The sequence below is a fragment of the Seriola aureovittata genome, chromosome 18 (genome assembly GCF_021018895.1).
Source record: "Seriola aureovittata isolate HTS-2021-v1 ecotype China chromosome 18, ASM2101889v1, whole genome shotgun sequence".
NCBI classification, from domain to species: domain Eukaryota; kingdom Metazoa; phylum Chordata; class Actinopteri; order Carangiformes; family Carangidae; genus Seriola; species Seriola aureovittata.
In genome coordinates, this window is record NC_079381.1 from 23,344,772 (window position 1) to 23,367,161 (window position 22,390).

At 42.3% G+C, this 22,390-nt stretch overlaps 1 protein-coding gene across 4 annotated transcripts in view; it reads right to left on the bottom strand.

Annotated features, from left to right (window-relative positions):
- Window positions 1-1,635: 1,635 nt before the first annotated feature.
- The window catches only part of LOC130186796 (seizure 6-like protein), a 56,649-nt gene continuing 35,894 nt past the window's right edge, over window positions 1,636-22,390 (bottom strand). Inside the window, exons 4-17 of one of the 4 annotated variants that reach the window (XM_056404085.1) lie at window positions 21,249-21,444; window positions 19,521-19,706; window positions 19,222-19,393; window positions 18,643-18,809; window positions 17,921-18,115; window positions 16,535-16,673; window positions 15,107-15,303; window positions 10,085-10,279; window positions 8,393-8,584; window positions 7,480-7,674; window positions 5,813-5,848; window positions 5,205-5,319; window positions 4,412-4,517; window positions 1,636-4,301 (exon numbers count right to left, since the gene is read on the bottom strand). In XM_056404085.1, the coding sequence (XP_056260060.1) occupies window positions 4,272-4,301; window positions 4,412-4,517; window positions 5,205-5,319; window positions 5,813-5,848; window positions 7,480-7,674; window positions 8,393-8,584; window positions 10,085-10,279; window positions 15,107-15,303; window positions 16,535-16,673; window positions 17,921-18,115; window positions 18,643-18,809; window positions 19,222-19,393; window positions 19,521-19,706; window positions 21,249-21,444 (2,121 nt within the window). In that variant the 3' untranslated portion in view covers window positions 1,636-4,271. Of the gene's footprint in view, window positions 4,305-4,411; window positions 4,518-5,204; window positions 5,320-5,812; window positions 5,849-7,479; window positions 7,675-8,392; window positions 8,585-10,084; window positions 10,280-15,106; window positions 15,304-16,534; window positions 16,674-17,920; window positions 18,116-18,642; window positions 18,810-19,221; window positions 19,394-19,520; window positions 19,707-21,248; window positions 21,445-22,390 lie in introns of all 4 variants that reach the window. The other 3 variants (XM_056404084.1, XM_056404087.1, XM_056404086.1) reach the window with 3 other exon arrangements.

The window sequence follows — 22,390 nt, forward strand, 5'->3', positions numbered from 1 at the left end:
TCTAGAACAAACTGGACGGCCATGTTTCATATGTAAATCACTATTTAGCTCCTAGGTGATTGTATTTTACACTGATTCACTTTCTCCATGATGCCTCTCTGTCAGATCAGACACTCTGTATGTTTCCTTATGTTTCTATTTTACACTTTATGAAAGTCCAGAGTTTTACGAACTTCTGGCACCAGATATTTAAATGAATATACATTTGCCTTTATAATAGTTTCATCTTCTTCATCATAATCACCTGAAAGGGGCTATTAAAAGCAGTGCTTACTTGGAGAGTTTCCACCCATCTCTTCCTTTTCCTCAACATAAATAACTCCTGACTAAGTGCTCTTAGAGAAGACTGAGCTGCTTCCCCTGCTTGCTAAAATTATGCAGGAAGAATTGACACAAGCATAAATCAATAGAGGCAGCATACATAATCAGCAAACACTGGACAGGAGGAGCCACTTATCATGGCCATCCTCCCACTCACTTGACCTCACCTGCACAGGAGCCTGAAGCAACGTCTGGGCTGAACAAAGAACTTACTCCATGAACCGACTTGTTGTTGTCACCGATGCTGTTGTAAACCCACAGTTGGTGCCAGCGTCACCGAAACTTCACAGATTCACTAAAATCCATCTAAAAAAAATCTAATAAAATGTGCAATACATCCATGTTTGGAGATAATACAAGACTTTGAGATGCAGATAAATGGAAGCGGGACTGAAATGATCAACATCCATTTAAAGTATAGAATAATTAATATAGATTTCCTGCAGAGACGTTGCAAGGACAGATTTAAAAGGAGGATGTTTGTTTACGCCTATTATTATGTTTTTTATACATGTGAAAAAATATAAACGTACTGGTCAGATATTTTACACACAATAGCTGAGACGTTCAGGAACACGACCAAACACCTGCAAAAGGGAGGAATTATATTTGTTTTGGATTATAAGAATTACAGCTTTTAAGCTTTCAGAGTAGAAGATATATATATATATATATATATATATATATATATATATATATGATATGGCAAAGGTAACTTTCAAAATCAATAGTAACGAGAAGAAGCTGGAAAAAGATGGACCCTCTTCAAATTAAGCAAAGCTCGTTGACTAATTATACTTGATACAAAGAAGATGATTTAAACACATGAAACTGCAACGTAAATTTATTTAATAAGTAAAAAGCTTTAATATTTCATTTTATGCATATGAGAAAAAGATTACTTAAATGGTTTAAGTAATCTTTTTTTCATATGCATATGTACATGGGTGTGTATACAGGTGCATTTGTGTATGTATGTATGTGTATAGGTATGCATGTTAGTATTTGTGGAAGGGTACTTGATAGTATAGATATATATGTATATGTATATGTATTGAGAGACACATTAAGATCAGTAACAACTATACTGTCACTCACCCTGTGTTCTGGGTTTAGGATGAGAAAAAAAAAACAGTTTTAAGGTTAAAAAGTTTGTGTCAAAATGTTTAAAACACAAGAAAAGTATAATGTTTCATTGACGCAATAAACTATATATAGAATAAATAAATAAAAGAAGGATGTTTGTGGGTAATTCTTGGTTCCACATCTGAAACAAAAACCTGGTGCAGAAGAAGAAAAAACAGAACGCCTCAATATTTAAAAAGAATCTTTTGTACTTTTTATTCGAGTTTTACCATTTATTTAGGGAAACTGTCAACATTTGTCTTCTTCATAATGAAAATGTACATTTATCAATCTGCATAAAACATCACATGTACAGTACATCAAAATAAATACATCATCTGGTGGGTTGATTGAGCTTGCACTCAAAGACCAGTCGGTTGACTACAGCTATGCTATTCACATGGCGACCTCCACATCTGCAACAACGCATGTTTTTCATTTTTCCTTTTCAGTCTTCAGCCGGTCCACACCTGGGGACTCTGAGGCCAGTCTACGACAGTCATCGGTCTAACTACATGTGAGAGGAATAAGACAACAGTACTGCACTGGCCCCAAAGTCACAGATTTAAATACCAATGAACTACAGCTAAAGCCAGAGGCGGAGCGGCCGGAGTAAAAAGTAAAAAGCCTCGAAGGTGACTGCAGGCGGGGGGGGGGGGGGGGGGGAGTTCAGGGACAGGAGACAGACACACTTCCTGTGTCACACTGATTAGGAGGAGAATAATCCTCTGACCATTATTTCCGCCCTGTGATTATCATGTTGTGGCGAGGAGGGTGACTCATGTGAAGAAGTAAACAGAAACTAAAAAAAACAAAAAAAAAACACCTCATCCGCTCTACCTGCCAATTTTTTCCCCAAGACTCTTAAAGCTGCAATCCTTAAGATTTCTGTCCTGGTTGATATGGTGACCCGTGCAGTTACCGTGGCAACAACAAGTGTGGTTTCACTGTGTGTTCAGAAGAAGAGCTGGATACGGGGAGCAACCACTCGCCCGTTAATTGGTGTTAATTTGTTCCAGTGGTCACTTACGTAAAAATCCACTGCAGCCAGAAAAGCTTTTTCCCATGGACCACCATCTGCAGTCCGTTGCTGGTCTGCAGGGTCAATTATTGATTGATTTGGATTATTGATTTTGAATCCATGGATGTTTTATGTTTGTAAAATTTTCTCAGAGTTTAGAAAAAGTGATTTTAAAGTGCGTGACGTCATCGCAATGTGTAGTCTAATGAGCGGAAGAAAAACCTGGAAGCCTGAGTCGGCGTCAAACAGCGTCCACTTCCTATTTTACATCAAAGCTTCAGACACGGCGCCAGGTGAAATTTAGAGGCGGCGACTGCGACAAAGTCAGTGGAAAGACACGAGGAGACACGAACTCACTCAGGAAAACTCAAACTGATGCAAAGATTCATCTGCAGTGGAGGAGAAATGATTTAACTTGAAAAATTTAGAGCGTAAATCTGCACTTTATGAATCTGTACAAAGACAGACGAGAGAGGGAAACAACAGGGAAACAGTCTGATGGTCAGAGACGTCAAAGTTTCACTTCACGTTCTGTCTGAATACGACAGGACGAGCGTCTGGTGTCTGTTTACAGTGCAGCCAAACAACTATATATATTATCTTATGTCACGTTGCACACGGGACAAACACTGTATGTGTCTGAGGAGCCTCTCGTTACTCCCCGACATATTAAAACTGATAAAATATAAAATACTGAAAATGACTATTTGTTGAAGGATCACAGTGTGCGATAACCTCTGCGACAAATACACTACATTTCCTGTGGCTCCTTCACAATAAAAGCCACCCTGTGTTTGGCTTGTTGGACTCTCGGAACCAGCTGCAGGAGAGTGAACAGTAAACAGTGAGGCTGATATCAGTGTGTGTGTGTGTGTGTGTGTGTGTGTGAGTGTGTGTGTGTTGCATGTGCATATTTTCAATTTGAGCATTTATAAAAAAAACTTGAGTGGAAACCAAAAAAAATCAAACTATCATTAATGTTTTTAGGGTTGATAAGGTGCACTGATAAAAACAAAACATCAGCTGAGTGTGGAGTGAAATGTCAGATCTCCATCATCATCACCATCTTATAATCACCTCATCTTCTTCTTCGGTGGTTTAATGGCAGCGACTGGAGATTCAGCTCCACCTGCTGCTTATCTCCATCAACCACCTGCTAATATTCACATAACAGGAGCGGATGGAAATGCGCATTGATGTGCTTTTTTTTCTTAAACTTGTTTAACGTTTGCTCCACATTTGGCTGAAATGAATGAGACTGTATCAAAAATGGCGTCTGATTTTGTGAAAATCTTAAGGATTATAACTTTAACTGACGTGTTCTTGGATTCTTTCGTTAAATGTTTCACAAAAATACTAAAAAGTGCTTCATTCCACATCCCTCCCCCTGCGTCCTGTCCCCCGACTCCTTCCCCTTCTCCCCTCCTTCACTCCTTTTTGTCCCATTTCACACCCAACACGTTCCTCTTTTCTCACCATGTTCGATGTTCTCAGATGATCTTCGGGTCTTTTCTCTCCGTCCTACATCTCCAATCACCTCCCGGCGACTCTGATGCATACAGGTCTGTCTGTCTGTCTGTGTGTCTATCTCCTCTCCCGTTTCCCATCATGTCTTCAGAAGCTGTCACGTCAAAGGAGGAGAGAACAGGGATCAACCGCTGCGTCTCATGGCAGAAGGGGCTGGACATCATCATCTATTTGTATTTACATCGCCTCCTCCTGGGCGGAGAAGGAGGGAGGAGAGGATGAAGAGTTAGGACGAGGCGGTCGGTTTGTGGTTCAGAAATGTCTTTTGTGAGGCTTCTCATATCGATACTTCATATTCACGAGTGTCCTGCTGATGAGAGACAAGATGGAGGAGACAGAGTCAGTACAAACAGTGAGGGTGTCTGATATCTTAAAGATGACATGGACAGGTAGTTGTTAGATGAGGTGGACACTCACCCCTCCTGTCTCATAGAGCGGGTTGTCAAACTCTGTCTCTACAGTGATCTGTCGGTAAGGGTGGGGGTAGATGAGAGGCAGCCTTAAGTTGGAGTGATATCGGCACCTGAAGGACACGAAGAGAGGAAACAGAAGGAAAACAAAACATGAGGACGATTCAGTTTTCAGGTTTATTATCAGTTACCTGCAAATTAACGACATTTCCATCAGTCTGAACTGAACTTTGTGTTTGTCAGCAGGATTACACAAAATATACTGTTGTGTGTTTGTACTGATCTATATTTTCCTCTTCTTCTGTATTTTATTTGAAGTGTTGATCCATAAGAAGATATATTTGTGCTTTTAAGAACATCTCAGTGTAGTTTTACATCTCCTCTCTCAGGCTTCTCTCTGCAGCTCTAGTAACAACAGGTCGGTGAGCCAATCAGAAGAGAGGAAGCTCTGAGCTAGATTTCAGGTAAAAACACTCAGAGAAACCAAATCCTGCAAGGTTTGGATGGTGGGTCCAGGTGGGCGGGGCTTGGTGACTGCTTTGTTGTGACATCACAAAGTTCCAGAAGTCCTGACGGCTGGTTTTAAGGCTCAGTTTCTGAATACAGGCTGTGTGCATTTCTCTGTGGACTGAGGCTTTGATACTTTCACAGTATTAAGCTAGAGCTGATCTATAATCACACTACACATGGACACAGACCTTTAGACTGGATGCAGCTTTAAACCAACTGATCACAAGGAAGCGAGTAAAAATATTTCTCAAAACGTCAGATAATGTGTCAAAGCTGAGCAGAGATCTCACCGCGTGACGTAGACGTAAGCTCCTCCCAGCAGCACGGACAGCAGCAGGACCAGGATGAAGATGGCCAGAGCGATGTTCCCGCCATCCAGAGTGGAGCCCGCCGTCGCCTCTGCAACTGACACACGTGAATAGAACGAGGTTAAACAGCGGCAGGATTTCACCAAGAGGATAAATACAAGTCTGGTTAAAGGTGGCTTAGCAAACGGAGGTGGATTCCACAGGTAAACAAATGAACAAACACAGGTGGAGGGATGAACACACACGGTGGGAATGAACTTGGCAGGCAGATGTTTGCTGATGCAGGCGGAGCACGCGCACACACACACACACACACACACACACACACACACACACACACACACACACACACACACACACACACACACACACACACACACACACACACACACACACACACAAAGCGATTTTAATTCTTTGTCCTGTGTGATGGTTTGTTTGAGGTTTTTGTCATTTGAGAAAACAAACTGATGCTGTGGTCTGTTCAGCTCACAGCATCAGAACACATGCACATGCACGCACACACACACACACACACACACACACACACACACACACAGTCACACACACACACACACACACAGACTCACCTTCCAAAGCATGGTTGCCAAAGCAGTCATGGTTGGCTGCAAGACATCATTCTGTCAGTCAGTGTATATGAACATTTACATCACACTTTCTGTGGAGTTTCTGTAACAAGGCTGAACTCTCCATTCGCTCACCCCCCCCCCCCACACACACACACCTGTCTACCTGTCTGCTCTCACACAGCACGAGTGGAGGAAGTATTCAGACCCTTTACTGCAGTAAAAGTACAAATACCACACTGTCAAATACTCCAGTACAAGTCCTGCTCTGCTCTGAGCTAATTTCTATTATTATTATTATTTAGAACTGCAACTAATGCTAATTTCCTTTATAAATGATATTTTATTATTATTATGTTTTGGTCGACCGATAATCCATCCATTCCAACGTCATAATTATCAAAAAATAAAACAAATAAAATAAAAGCAGTAAATCTTCATATTTGAGAGATGAAATGTTTGAGATTTTCGCATCAAAAAGTTTTAAATAATTATCAAAATATTTGCCATTTAATTCTCTGTCAGTTGACTAATTACTTTAATGACTAATTTGTTTCAGTTTGAGCAGTTTAACCCATAAAACAGCATCAAAATTTATAAGATCTTCATGTTTGTGATGTATGAATTGGTTTATAACAAGTTTATTAATTAGCTTGTTAACACTTTACAAATCATTTATAAGCCGTTATAACACATTAGATAAAAGGGCAACAGTGACCTGTTACTTGCCAAATAGTGAGCCTCATATCTGTTTGTTTTCTCCATCATCACCGTCAGAAAGTTTCATTTGACAGATCAAATTATGGCAGATCACATGATCATATCAAATGACCAGATTCATCCTTTGAGGTCTTAGCAGTATTGATTACCTTGGCGTGCTCTCAGCAGCCGTCCTCGATCTAATCACAGCGGTGGATCAGATTGTTCTGCTCAGTGGAGATTAACATGGAGATGCTTTTTGCGGGTTGGTCTCCTCTTTAGGACTTTAGCATTCAGACAGCACAGAGTGTAAAACACATCAACATCTATTAATGAGTTACTAACAGGCTCCTTTTACCAGTTATAAATGGTAATTACTCATTAATAAGATTAATGAGTAGTAAGCATTAATTTGATCTCGCCAAATAGTGAGCCTGCATCAATGTATAAAAACTGTGTTAAAACTTGTTTATTTATGATTTATAAAGTGTAAACAACCAAATTAATAAACTAGTTTTAAACCATTTATAAATCCTTTATAAGGAGAGTCGTATTTTAAAGTGAAACTTGTCGCCCACAGACCAGCGAGCCTGGAGGACACTACCAACAAAGAAATCACAGTTATATCAAATTAGAGCGTATTTGTACTTTTACTGAAGTAAACAATCTGAATACTTCTTCCCCCGCTGTGTAATCCACCCCTCACACTTCTGCTCTTGTGTGTGGTTCTGGGAAGGTAAACAGACTCTTCCAGTGCTGATGTTCTGAGCTGTGATTAGGGGACGGGAGTTTAGCGAACTGTCAGTCACATGCACAGGAGCGTGATCAATCTGTATCAACGAGCAAGGGGGAAGAAACTGTTGTGTACGTGCAGAAATCCAAAGGTACGGGGGGAGTGGGGGGGGGGGGGGGGGTTCATTCCACATACACACTGAAATTTAAGAAACAAACAAATTCTGCAAAACTCTCACCCCTGCACAGAGGAAGTGGGCCGCTCCAAAAGGACGGGTTTCCTAGGATGCATTTAATTGCCACCTCTCCAATGAGCTCGTAACCTTGGTAACAGACAAAGGTGAGTGACTCGCCAGGCAGGTAAAGCCTCTTGGATAGGATCTGGTAGCCGTTGTCAGGGAGACCGGGGTTTTCACAGGAAACCGAATCCTCAGCTACAGAAAGAAAGAAAGAAAACAGAGAGAGAGAGAGAAAAGCTGGATGGATCCTGTCAAGTTTCTCACCACGAATCAGAGGTTTTGCGTCAGAGCTCGACTGACAGATCTGACAGGCTCTGGCTGAGGTGACATGACTCATGGATAATCTCCACCCCCTCCTCCAGGTGGCTGAGGGCTGATTGGTACGGTGCATTAGCATAGCATTTACATATCAAACACTTCACACAAACATTAATAACCCCCGAAAGCACACGCATGTGCAAACACATACTCTCTCTCTCTCTCTCTCTCGCTCACACACACACACACACACACACACACACAACACACACACACACACACACACACAGACAGAGTCCGTCCTGAGATGAAAATGCAGGAGATGAAGCATCGTCTCTGGCACTCACTTACGCTGTGATCTGTGTCAGCAGAGGAAAGACAGAGCCAGGCAAGAAATCACACAAACCCACTCATGTTAGATCGCACAGCAGCAGGAAGGAGCCTCTCATCTTCAGTTAACTGCCATGTGCAACTGTCTATCCTGATGACAGCTCTCTGAAATAACAGGCCTGGAAAATTACCAGTAAGCCACAGAAACCCTTCATCACACGGGGGTTGATAAAATAACCACCAGTTTCTCCCGGCTGCTTAACGCCGCTGACCTCTCATGACGCGTTTCCCGTTTGCTCTGGAAACTGTTTTGAATGATACTCACAGACACAGTGAGGGAGCCGAGACGTCCACACGGGGGTCCCCGGCTCGCGGCCGTAGCAGGTGATGGTGGCGCCGCCCTGCAGGATGAAGCCGGCGTTGCAGCTGTACTGAATGGTGGTGCCCACCAGGAGTTTAGGATCCGACAGGGACCTGGTGGAGTGCTCCACGTGGCCCGGATCCGAACAGTACATGACTGAGGAGAAGAGGAACGTACGATATATGATCTGTTTTTATACATGAAACAAGTTTATTTATCAAACTTTATAAATCAGATAGAAAACATCAACTGTGTAAATACAGTTTCAGCATCTCATATGAAGCCTCACAGAAACCTAAACGTTTAAAACAACTAAAGGCCCTGATTAAGAGTTAATCCTCTGGGGAACATGAACATATTCCATTTCGTGGAAATCTGTATGTTTTTAATTTCCATCTGATGCTGGTGATAAATTAAATTATTTATCCTCTGAGTTTTAATAAATCAATAAAAAAAATAGCTCACAAAAAGCTTCATTCTCTGAGGACTCTGAACGCCCTCAATAAATTTAATGGAAACTCATTAAAGTCCTTTCAGACAGTGAAGAGTTACTGCTGCTGCCAACATTACGTCTCCAATGTCGGCACGATGCTCGGCAGCCGATCCCTGATAGTTTCTCCTGCCATCTGAGTTGATTAAGGTCCAACTTGTCATGAGAGGAGCTACGTGTCCCGTGAGTTCCCTGAATAACAAACATCTTCACCAGAACAAAGACTTCGATTGACAAAATTAGTTTAGGAGCAACATCAGCTTCAAAGTTTGATTTCTGGTCTGGGGCAATAAACAGTGTTTATGACCCGTTTCCTGTTTAGCGTGTGATGAGATTAGAGCAGGTGCACAGCTGCAGTCTGGGTAGTAGGAACGGCGGTGAGTCGCATCCTGCTGCCGCTGTTTAAAATGCCCTGCTGAAAGATGGCTGCCAAATTAAATACAGTTTGATTTGAATCCATCTGAATTTTCTTGTTTTTGTTTCACTTTGTCAAAAGACATAAAAGTCTGGAAGCTGTAGAAGGTCTCTGGTAAGAAACCTGCGAACAAAAGCTTCATTTGCACAGTGAATAATAAAAGTTTTCATCAGCTCAAACTGAGGAAACTTTGTTATAGCAACACTTTCTTTTTTTTATTACAGCAGTGGAAACATTTACACACTCACACTGTCCTTAAGCATTTCCATTTTATGCTTCTTTTTACTTCTACTCCACAACAATTATCTGACTGTTCTACTATAGAAACTACTTACTTTACTTTTACGTGAACACGTGGATCGTCTTATAAAATATGATTAAACTGCCAACAGCACATGAAATAGTTAAACATGAACATGCTGCTCACAAGTTTATGCATCAATAACATTAATTTAATAATGAAAAATATAATAAGAAAACTCTGAAATTTTGATTCTTTTGCTGCTTTTGTATTTTTACTTAATAAACGTCTTTAAAATTTACACTATAGGAAACAAGTTCTTATATATAGGATGTGAATAATAATAATGTGAAGGAAGACAATGTGCTAACAATAAACACTAGCAGCTACATGCACACACACACACACACACACACACACACACACACACACACACACACACACACACACACACACACACACACACACGCACAGCTCTGCAGTCGGTACGTAAATAAGACTGGGACTGACTCTTTTCACAGAACGGGGGCTGTGAGCTCCAGGACAGGTCTAACTGACAGGTGAGGGTCTCCCGTCCCACCAGGTCGTAACCGGGATCGCACTGGTAGGTGATACGAGCCCCGCGCACCAGCGCAACATGGGACGTGGTCTTCCAGCCGTTCTGGATCTCGGGCAGGTCTGGACAGGAGTCGTTCCGGGACACCTCTGAGAGGACAAATTCAAAACAAACGTTGATTAATGGCTCCATTATGTTGGTGTTATTGCTTGTGGGGCAGGTTCGGCAACAGTGAAGAGTCAAGAAGCAAAAATAGATAAACAACCACCACATCTGATTTTGACGCGAGATTGGCACATGATGTGAGTGATGAGGGAACCGTCCCAGCGTGGAAGACCGATGGACTTATCGTGCAATTATTTGACCGTGTGACAGGATGATGGATTTCATCTGTGCTGGACAGTCTTCAAGTATCTCCTCCTCGCTGCTTCAGCTCCGACGGGGAAGCTGCCATTTGAAAACGCCACTCAGTTTGAATGCAGTCTTCCAGTAAAACAGTCCTCAATAGAGTTATCACAAACTGTCAGTCAACTGTCGCAGCTGCTGATGTCTGAGTGTTTTTTTGTAATGTGACAAAATTCTGACTAAAGGGGCTAATTATTTAGTTTTTTGTTTTTTATTTAAGTCAAAACTGAGTAGAAAATACTATATATTGATGTTCTTTGTGTGTGTGGTTATTTTCATCTGTATTCCACTTGAAAAACACCAGTTTTGTTCCAATTAATCACAAATTTTAAAGTTGCTGAAATGTTTTTGTCCGTCTGGTTCACAACAAACCAAACATCGCTCACAAGTTTGACATATTATCACAACATCTGCCTGTTTACACACCCTGCAGACACGGAGCGACCTCTCTCAGGCTTCTCTCTGGAGCTCTAGTAACAACAGGTCAGTGAGCCAATCAGAAGAGAGGAGGCTCTGAGCCTCTCTCCTGATTGGCCGACTGTTTTCTGAGTGATCCAATAAAAATAAAGCAGATTTCAGGTAAAAACACTCAGAGAAACCAAATCCTGTAAAGGTTTGGATGGTGGGTCCAGGTGGGCGGGGCTTGGTGACTGCTTTGTTGTGACATCACAAAGTTCCAGAAGTCCTGACGGCTGGTTTTAAGGCTCAGTTTCTGAATACAGGCTGTGTGCATTTCTCTGTGGACTGAGGCTTTGATACTTTCACAGTATTAATATAGAAGCTAGAGCTGATCTATAATCACACTACACATGGACAGAGACCTTTACACTGGAGGGGCTTTAATCTCATATGAAAATATTGATCAATGCAGGTTTAAAGAGGCTGTTTTTAAACTCTCAAATACTCATTTACAGCTTTGTTTCAGTGGCACAAACTAACTTCTTTTAATGAATGAAAAAAAAACATAAAATGGACAAATGTTTTGCTCCTGATTTATCATTTTAGATGGTGTACCTGAGAAGACCCCCCCCCACGCACCAGCATGTCCTGATTACACAGGCAGAGAAGCAGCAGCAAGCTCAGACCAATCTCCAGTCTCTTGATCGTTCTGAAGATCCGTCTGAATCAAGAATTCTTCTGATCTCTCATTAAAAAAGTCCAGCTCAAACTTTCTTGCCATGTTTTTCGCTGCGGGTCGTAAAAAAAAAAAAAAAAAAAAAATCAATGAAGCTTCAGAATTTAGAGCTCCGAGTCCAATTTAATAAAAGTCCACAGCCATGAGAGAGGAAAAACACACCCTTCAGATCAACTGGGAGCTAACAAGACAAAAAGTCTACAGCCGCGTTTCCTGGCTCTGCTCTTCTGCACGGCTGAGCTTTCAGCTAAACATCCTCATTTTCCTTCAGATGTTTCACTGTGAGGAATGTGACCACAGTTATTAGGATTCATTCTCTGGAGACCACGACAGATAAAAGTGTAACAACACGCTCACAATGACAAGATTAACTTAACTTTATCGGGTCACAAAACTCAGTTTAGCCAGTTTTCTTTTGTCCTGGGTTTCATCTCTCAGGTTAATAACACCTGCAGACGCTACTCAGGGTGGGAAAAAGTCACTTAACTTTTGTCCTAATAGAGACATTGAGCTTATTGTCCAGCTTCATGAGGATGAGAGAGGATCTGACATGAGGAAAATGTTGAGTCACCTTTAGTTTTTACCTCACACTCGGAGCAATAAGGTCAACGATCAGCAGCGCGTTGTGCCTGTGACCAGTGGTCTGCGTTTGCCCCGGGTTTAATCTCTCAGGCTGCACTAGGGCGGAGACGGTCGTTGGGGCTTTTTCCAGCCTGAAAGCTTTTGATCTTATATTTTGTTTCACTCACACACAATTTAAATGTCTTTTCTCCTTCTGTGTGGCCTCGTGTTTCTTCTGTTAATGCTTTTTATGTAAAGCACTTTGAAGTTGAAAGATGCTGCACAAATAAACTTGTGCTACTGAAGTCTAAAGGCTACAGACGCTTTTTGGGGGCGGTTAAAAAAATCTGTACTTCTACTTACATTGAACTACGAAACATTAAACATCGGTAAAAATAATAAACTAGTAAAAATACAACATCATCTATCTGAAATCTATAAAAGGAATCTTTGAGGTAGAGCTGCAACGATTAATCAATTCATCAATTACTCGATCAGAAGAAAATGATTTGCCAACTGTTTTGATAATCGAATAATCAGCTCCTTGTTCTCAGAGGTGGGAACTTGCTGCTTTTCTTTGTCTTACTTCATAATGAACAAAAGACTTTTGGATTGTTCGGCGGCCAAAACGAGATATTTCATAATTTCACTTTATGCTCTTTTGTTTTTCTGATGTTTTACAGAACGAATGATCAACAGATTAATCAATGATGGAAATAATCGTTATCTGCGGCCGACTATAAAGGAAACTGAAATTATTAACGCTGGAAATTGTTTACGTTGCACTTCTCTTTGTTCTTATATGGCCATTACTATGGGAATAACCAGCTTTATTATATTGTTATATATTTATGATTTCTTTCCACTTCATCGTGTTCTTCCACACAAACCTTCGCTCTTGCTGCAGTTACATCAAATCATCTGAAGTTTACTCCTCTGTGCTCTCACAGACTGTTTATGTTTCTCCTTCCCATTCACACATTTACAGGCACATTTATTGCTCTGCGAAATGCGAATGTCTCGAGTGTATAATGGTCTTGAACAAAAGAAGAACAGAACAAAAACCACCTCCGGTAGCCGCTCGTGCCAAGAAGAAAACACAGAACATTAATAAAAATTTGCACAGTTTCAAGACAGAAAAAAACCCCATTACAGCCCAGAGAAACATATAAATAAGTTTCCTCCTGTTGGGACTAGTGTGTGTGTGTGCATATGTATTTCTGATGATTGATCGGGCGGCGTACAGTATTGCATTACACTCTACAATATAATAGGCCTACAGGGATTTGTAAGTTGAAGTTCCTGGATCAATTATTCATTCTCTATTGACTCGGTTCTCCTCCTCCGTGCAGCCTGAATGTGTGTGGTGGGTAATTTATTCTGAACACTAACACACACACACACACACACATATATAATCAAAGAGAGTAGCCTACGTATTCATGCTGTGTCTACTTGATTTACTCCTCTGGGAAGCGTGTGCGAGCTTGTGGTGTCGGGAGGGTGACAAGTAAATTGGACAGTGTGTGTCTCAGTGCGATTCTAAATTGGTGTCAGGTGTTGGATACGGGACGCACTGCAGATTACTGTGTGTTAAAGGAGGGTGCGAGCTTGTTTGGCTGCTTGTGAAACTCCTTGGCTTGTGTGTGTGTGTGTGTGTGTGTGTGTGTGTGCAGATGAGGGCCATTGTGAGACGGTGAAACAAATGGGATGTGATTGAATAAGGGCAGAGGCAAGGGAAAGAAAAGACAAATAAAGATGAGAGGAGAGAAACGGGAAGATGAAAAATGGAGTGGGCAGCTTGAGGAGAGAAGACGCAATTAAAGGACCAGTGTGTTGGATTTAAAGGGATCTGGTAAAAGAAATTGGATGTAATATTCATAATTATGTTTCCATTAGTCTGAAAGTAAGAGTCATTGTGTTTTCATTAGCTGAGAATGAGCCCTTCATATCTACATGAGGGGTGGGTCGTCTTCAGCAGAGCCGCCATGTTGCACCGCCGCGTTTCTACCACAGCGCAGAACAGTTCTTGGTTACTATAGAAACACGGCGGTGCAACAAGTGTTTACGTTACTGGAAGGTCACCGTAGATTCTCCTACACACTCAGAAACGGAGGCGTATTCGGTTTGGTTGCAATCTGTGGCCCCACCACTAGGTGTCACTAAATCCCTCACACTGGGTCCTTTAAAGTGAAAGTGGGAAAAATGAATGAAAATAAACCTGTTGTTGTTGTTGTTCTATGTTCTTGTTATTGTCAACGAAGACAGGGGCTCGAGGCTGCATTAACCACCACTGGCATAACACACACCCAAGTGTGGTTCAGTTGCATTGTGGGTAATGTTAACTGCCAGATTTTGACAAGGAAGAAAAGAGACGATCTCTCCGGTTCTGCTGCATCGATCCATCCACCATGAGTCCAACAATAAGTGGATTTACTTGTGCACTTGCTTCAAGGTTTTGAGTCTTATTCTGTTTATATTGTATTTTTATGGTTTTATTAGATCGGACAGTGAAGAGTATGACAGAGTACTGGGGCCACAATGAGGAAAAAAATGATAATAATGAGCAAAAAGATGAAGTATTTCCTTATTTGTGAAGCCTAAAGTCGAACATCACAGGATGCTCCACGTTCCTCATTTTAAAGCTTCTGATGTTTCCCCTTTAAAAACAACATGCAACCTAAAATTATGACTTAATTCTTATAAAATTACGACTTTATTCTCAAAATTTCAGCTTTTTTTCCTCAATCTGACTCTAATACTCTGTCGTTCAGACGGTTCTTGTTGCTAGGATCAACTCATTGTTTTGTTGTTGATCTATCTAATTATCAGCACACTTCCTCTTTGGTTGATGTAGAACTGGATCGAATCTCACCCATGTAGTTGATGATGAAGCCCTCGCCCTTGCCGAAGACGAGCCCCGCCGGGTCGGAGTGGAAGGTGACAGTCAGGTCAGGGGTGGTGGAGGAGAGCTTGAAGGGGCTGCTTCCTCCGACGTACCGACCCAGGATACGTGTCGTGACCTCGTCGCCGTCGGTGATGGTCAACATGTCACTGTCGCTGATGTTCAGTCTGAAGACAGGGAGAGAGAGAGAGAGAGAGAGAGAGCGGAGTACAGCCAGTGGTATCAGTTCAGGACAAGTAGTGATGAGTCAGAGTGCTGTCATGTCGATGGCCGACTGCGTGGGAGACGAGATGACCTCAAAGGCTAAATGCTGCATTCATCCACAGGCAGAGTGTTTAGCGGTCTGTAAACACGGCCATGTTGTTACTGCCCCAGAGACGTGTGTCTCACCACAGATGCTCCTTAAAGACGCAGCTTTGCAGGGTTTTAAAAATTGAAATATCTGTAAATATGATGTGACACATTTCTACCAAAGGACTAAGTATGTAATTGGATTAGTGTTTGCAGGGAGTCGAGTTAAACCGATTTCATACCACAGAAAAAATAAGTTAAATGAATAATAATTTCATAAGGATGACGCTGCTGTTACTGAAACATTGGTTATTGTCCCGTTACATCTTGATTTTACTTTCATTTCTAACATTTACTTCACTCAGTTCTATGTTGTGGAATGAATCTGTGCAACACACTGTGGTAAACACTTTTAGCTGCAATAACATTTGACAAGATTTAACAAAAATATTTTGGGTGGCAGAGCCTCGGCTCACCGAGCTCACCTTCTTTTAAATGAATTCAGGAGGAAGCCTTTAATCCCATCTTTCTGGTCTCACCTGGTTTCACTGGCTGTGGAAAACACTGATCTGATTTCTACTTTGAAAACTAGTTTCCTCATCTCTGATTGGATGATGCAAACTCCACATGAACTGCAGCCTACGTAAATCTTCACCCGGTGAAAGTTGCTTAATTAAAATTAAACTTCTGCACACACAGGCTTTAGATTCAGTGATAACTCAGTTCACACTGGAGCTGTCAGAGACATGAATGCAGGGGGGGGGGTGTTAGACGAAAGATAAAAAATTCAGTCCAGCAGCATCACGCAGCCACAATGACCAGCTCTGCAGCGAGGTCGGTGAAAGCAGGGAATCAAGATGAGGGTATAAATATCACCACTGTGGGAGAAACTGCAGCTCTGTAACGTTGTCAGCGCTTCAGTGTGAGCAGGAATACAGAAATATCAATAGGCACATCTAGACGGGGTGCTGGGCCCCTCACTGAGCCGCCACACTCCACGCTCCCCGCATACATTTTTAATGATAACATCTGGCCAAAGTTTGGATCAGAGCTGAAGCTTTGACGTGTGTGTGTGTGTGTGTGTGTGTGTGTTGCTTATTTGCTCACAGTTGCACATCGAGCAGCACTCGTTTGTCCTCCCCGACATGTATCCTCCAGCTGCAGTCCTCCCCCTCTCCGTACCACTCGGGCCAGTTCGGAGACAGGATCACCCCCCCAGGACCGGTCAGGTCTCCTCCACACTGCGCTGCAGGGACAGGGGGAGGAACACTGAAGAATGAGGAACAACACAGTCAAAGAAAAATGGAAGATTTAAAGGAATAGTTGGAGTTTTAAAGGAGCTGGTGGGGAGAACGGTTGCCCCCGTTTTCAGTCTTTAAGCTAAGCTAAGCTAAGCTAAGCTAACTGTCTGTAGCTGCATATTTATCACACAGACATGAGAGTGCTGTCAATCTTTTCATCTAAAGCCCAAAATGTTGAATTATTCCGTCATGGAAACATCAAACACACTACGCCTCACGCAAGATCCTCCAACAGATGATGATGCACGTGTCCATGATTGAACTCATCATGTTTTTCATATTAAAATATTCTCTTTGGTGCTGATTCCTTAAATCTATCAGTCTAGATGAAACTGGTTATTGTGCTTTATATAAGAATGTAAAGAGCTCTGTTTTTTTTAGGAAAATATTAAATATAAATTAAACTAGAATCACCACCTCACGGTTGTATCCCTCCGCCAATCAGCCAAGTTGCAGGAAATATGCTGTAATGTAATAATAATATATAAAATAATAATAGTAATAATGACATAAGGTGTTTTTTTTTGCTGTACGTTGTGATGTCACAGGGAAGTTGACCTTTGATCACTTCATTTTACCCTCATAGACATGTGAGATAAATTGTGTCATAATTAGCGTCTGAATTTGTGAGCTATGGCCAAAACTGTGTTTTGTGTGGTCACAGTGACCTTGACCTTTGACCTTTGACCGCCAAATTCTACTCACTTCATCCTTGAGTCCAAGTGACTGTTTGTGCCAAATTTGGAGAAACTCCCTCGAGGCGTTACTGAGGTATCACGTTCCCGAGAACGGGACAGACGGACGGACAACCTGAAAACATGATGCCTCCGGCTCCGACTGACGCCAGCGCACAGGAATAAAATAAACAGTGGCGATATGTTTTGTTGTTTTTATCCCTGAGCTATTTGAACGCACGTCATGGAGGGAAAAAGGAAGAATACTAAAACACCTACTGACTCTGTTACAGCTGATTTGTGACAGAGGGACTTGAAGTGTTTTGGTGTTTCCTTCCTTTTACTCTCAGGTGACTTGTTTTTTGAACAAAACTTGGATCAGAACATGAAGCCGTCTACAGAAACATGCACCCACTCATCAACAAGTGGCCGTTAGGAGAGTTTACTAGATCCGACTCTGAACACTGGTAAAACCTAAACACAAAAACGTTGTCTCTGCCTCCTGCTCTCAGCGTTACCTTTGCACAGCGGCTCTGTGTCGTTCCAGTAAGGATCCCTTGCGCTGATGCACTCGATAACAGGAGGGCCTTGCTCCAGCGAGTGGCCCGGATCACAGGTGAACTGGACCACAGCTCCAACCCCGTACATGGGGTCGGAGGTGGTGAAGTTTCCGTTCTGCAGGTACGGCTCGTAGCAGTGGCCGCGCTCGAAAGCTGGAGGAGAAAATGAAACGGGGAGAGAAATCTCAGTCCGCAGGACAATTAGCAGCAAAATGTGTCGTATTAAAGTCGCTGCATGTGGCTTTTTTAATTTCCTTTGTGATACCTCTGTGTAATCGCCGTAAACAGATGCCAAGACGATTGGTAGCATCTGTGTTTCCACTGGCAAAGACGATTCTTTGGTTAGCTTTTATTTTTTTTATTTTTTTTTTACTGATGAGGATAAACACGTCGGAGGGGATCTTTCCCTCCCTCCACAATCTGACATTGCCAGAAACTCTGAAAGCTTTAGCTCAGATTATGTTGAACAACCATCCCTCTTCCTGCCAATCCAGTCACAATCCACTTGGCAGTGAACGATGTGAGCAGAACCACAGAGCCTTGCAATCTTCTCAGGAATAGTCTTGTTTACATAATTATACTGTCATTATAGAAATGTTACAACACATCTAGTGCCTTTAAATTGTGCTGAAGGAATACAGGTTTTATGTTTGCGTGCAGGTCTACAGCAGCTTCTGTACCTTCATAGCGGATGTTGAATCCCGTGTTGTGGTTCGGCTGATCGGTGATGAACTGGATCCTCACAGCTGGACCCTCGCTGATCACTCCCTCGAAGGGGATCTGTCCGCCCCGGCCCGAGTCGAACAGCACCACAGAGCCGGCGTCCAGCCCGCTCCACAACACCAGCCTACAGGGAGCGATGGAAGGAGTGAGTGAGCATGAGTGAAAGTGAAAGATGAAGGAATCTGACTCAGTTCCTCAAAAACCAGACCACCTGATCACCGTGAGGCGACCTGCACTAAACTAAAGCCTAAAGGACATAATGGGATATAAGCAGAGAGAGTAATGAGGAGACAAATATCTGCCGAGAGCCGAGACACTGAGTCAGAACAGTAAAGCTGCAGGTTATAAAACCAAAACAATGAGCTGCAGTCGTGGATTTGTCACTATGAGTAATTTGATCCACTGTTCTACACAACAGGATAAATAAAGTATAAAAGAGAGTGAAAACCTTCAGGTAGGTCACCGCTGACTGAGCAAACATTGGCCCATAAAACACACTCACATGTGCAGACAGGTGCCCCCCCCCCTTCCCTTACCTGTCAGTGGGTCCCAAGGCCAGTCTCTCCAGATGCAGATGCAGCCTCTGGTCCTTGGGGGCCTCCAGGGACCAGGAGCAGGAGCAGTCCTGGGTGGCGTTCGGCCCGTGGTGGGGAGAAGGGGACAACACCCTCCCCACTGTGGCGTTCTTCACTGTCCCTCCACAAAGAGCTGCATGGGAGGAGTCACTTTTACTTCACTTTAACACGGCTCCAAATGGATCATCTTTTTGCTGCATGTGAAATTCTTATCTCGCTCTACTTTGAAAATCGGCCTCTGCAGCTCCGCGCGTACTCACCCCTGCAGCTGGGCTCCTTGCCGCTCCACGCCGGCAGGGAGGCGTTGATGCAGGTGAGCAGCGGCTCCCCCTGCAGGTGGTAACCCATGTGGCAGTGGAAGCGGGCAGTGCCTCCAGGGAGCAGGTCCAGCACGGACACCTCCCCAAAGTGAGGCCTCTTGGGGAGAGGACAGCTCAGCCTGAAGACTACGCACAGGGAAAACACGGAGAGGAGGATGACAGGTGCTGTGTGAATATTATTACTGCAAGTAAGCATTAAATACAGAGCTAATAACACTGAATTACTGCCGCAACTACTTCTACTACATAACTCCTGCTCACACTAAACTACTGTCACTTTTACAATAACAGCTGCTGGTATTTATGCTCCTACTTCTGCAGCGATACGAGTGAACACTTCTTTTGATACAGTTTGCAAAACACATAAAAGGAATATACAGTAAAAAGGATTAAAATGAACAGAAAACTCGACAGAAAAGTTGAGACATCAATCGATCATCCACATATACAGGGAATTTTAAAGCCTCAGTGTTCTTCAAACAAAAGTACATCTTCAAACAGAGTCTGAAACTTTGTCCAAGAGTTTTTGTAACTTTCTTAAACAGACAAATCGCACCGTCTTTACTGGCGGAGATATACGGGGGTATGAAAGTAGGAGATATCTCAACAACCTTTTCATGAATTGTCTTGAAATTTTGTACCGACATTTGTTGTCCCCAAATTTGGTGCAGACATTTTTATGGAAATATGGTCACAGCCCCCACCCCGAGTTAAAGTGTTGAATAATATCCAGGTGTTTCTGCACAACATTATGATGTGAGAATGAAGTTGACCTCTGACCTTTGGGATTTAAAACATCATCACTTAATTTTATCCTCATAGACATTTGAGTTAAATTGTGTCAGAATTAGTGTCTGAATTTGTGCGTTATGGCCCAAAACGTGTTCTGTGAGGTCACAGTGACCTTGACCTTTGACCCTTGACCACCAAATTATAATCAGTTGATTCTTGAGTCCAAGTGAATGTTCTTGCTAAGTTTGAAGAAGTTCTGTCAAGGCGTTACTGAGATATGATGTTCATGAGAATGAGACGGACGAAAAAACTATTTCTGATATAATGACTGGAAGAATCAATGATTATATCTTTGAAGACTTATTTAAGAGTAGGCCTTTATGTTGTCTGTGTTGTTTTCACTCTCTTAAACACTGATTTTTATGCCTTTATTTTGGCCACATCTGTCCCCGCAGAGATATTTTAATCTCAGTCGTCTCCGCTCCGTTCCTCTGCCTGCTGCTGATGTAAAAGGATTAGATGGCTGTGATTAATGGCACAGGTGGGTCTTAACACTCTGATGCTTCCTCCTTTCCAGTCACTGTCATATCTATTATGGGCTTACACAGTCAAGCGCGCACACACACACACACTCTATGAAAACTCCCGTATTCTCAGCCTCCTAATGAGATGAGAGCCAATTAATCAGAGCTCTAATAAGATAATTCACATGACAGATTCAATCACCGTGTTAAACGATTAGATGAGAAGATTTCTGATTATGCAATTAGCATATATACAGAGTACAAACAGCCCCTAAGGACCTAATGATGAATTCATATTTATTGAATCTGTATAGCTTGTTTATATGTATGCATATTCATATTAGAGTCATGACATACTTTGTGTGTGTGTGCGGTTTGAGTGTGTGTATATGTGTGTGTGTGCTGGACTCACTCTGATAGTGCAGCTGGAAGATGCCCATGCTTCCCTCCGGTGTGGAGCGGTAGTAGACGGACAGGGTGTTGGTGGGACTGCGGATCACCTGACCTTCAACCAGCAGCGTCTGGTTGGCCAGGACCAGCAGGGACCCTCGGTCGTCTACGCCCCTGATGGACAGCTGCTCGCCCTCCGACAGGTTCACACTCTTCACCTGGACACACGGGGAGAAACACACCGTAATTATTTTACTCTTTGAAATGTTTCCAAGTGATTATTCCCTCTGTTGTTCTGGGCTGCTATCCTTCAGGTAGCGCTGTGGTAAATAAGACAAATTGGTTCTAAGGTTGCACTTAGGAGATAATATAAAGGGATGCGTTATATTACTTTCCAAAAACACTCACACGGAATCACTTCCTGTGATAATATAAAAACACAGCGTGCCACCAAAACGTCTCAGGGCGAATATTAAAGTCGCTCTAATCTATTTTTTTACATTAACAATGTGAGAGGAGTCGCTCATTGTGATAAACTCGGTCCCCTTCAGCCTCTCACAGCTCATCCTTTTGGTTTTATTGTTCACCAGATATTTTTCTCAGGAGTTGGTGGAGACCAAATCAGAGAGGAAACGCGCCAGAATCATGACATGAATGAAAGCTAATGCTCCTTTGTTGGACGTGTAAATCGGGAACAGTTCACTTTGTCAACTTTGTAAGATGATAACGAGAATTTATAATCACAAGTGAAACATTATCTCTTGTTGTGTATTGTTTGTTATTAAATAGAAAGAGAGCGCTCATAATATGGAAATGTACACAGCATTTGTAATAATGTTAGACTATATATTATAAATGAACAGTCACCTATTTCAATATGTTATTTGTAAGATTGATATAAATATAAAAAAATAACCTTCACATAGATGCATCTGTCTGCAAAACTAGAGTTAACTTTGGAAACAAACAGCCACAGTGAAGATTCACTGTTACAGAGAGAGTTCAGCTCTGCAGCTAATTTGCTTCTCCTGAGTCACTGTTTGTTGCCCAGGATCGATACAGTCACTGGGTTTTGGTTTGAATTTGCATCGTGACGTCGCAGATTCCCGGACGAGCAGAAAAACAACTCTAGCTCCAGAACGTGTTGATCGTTGTCGCACGTTG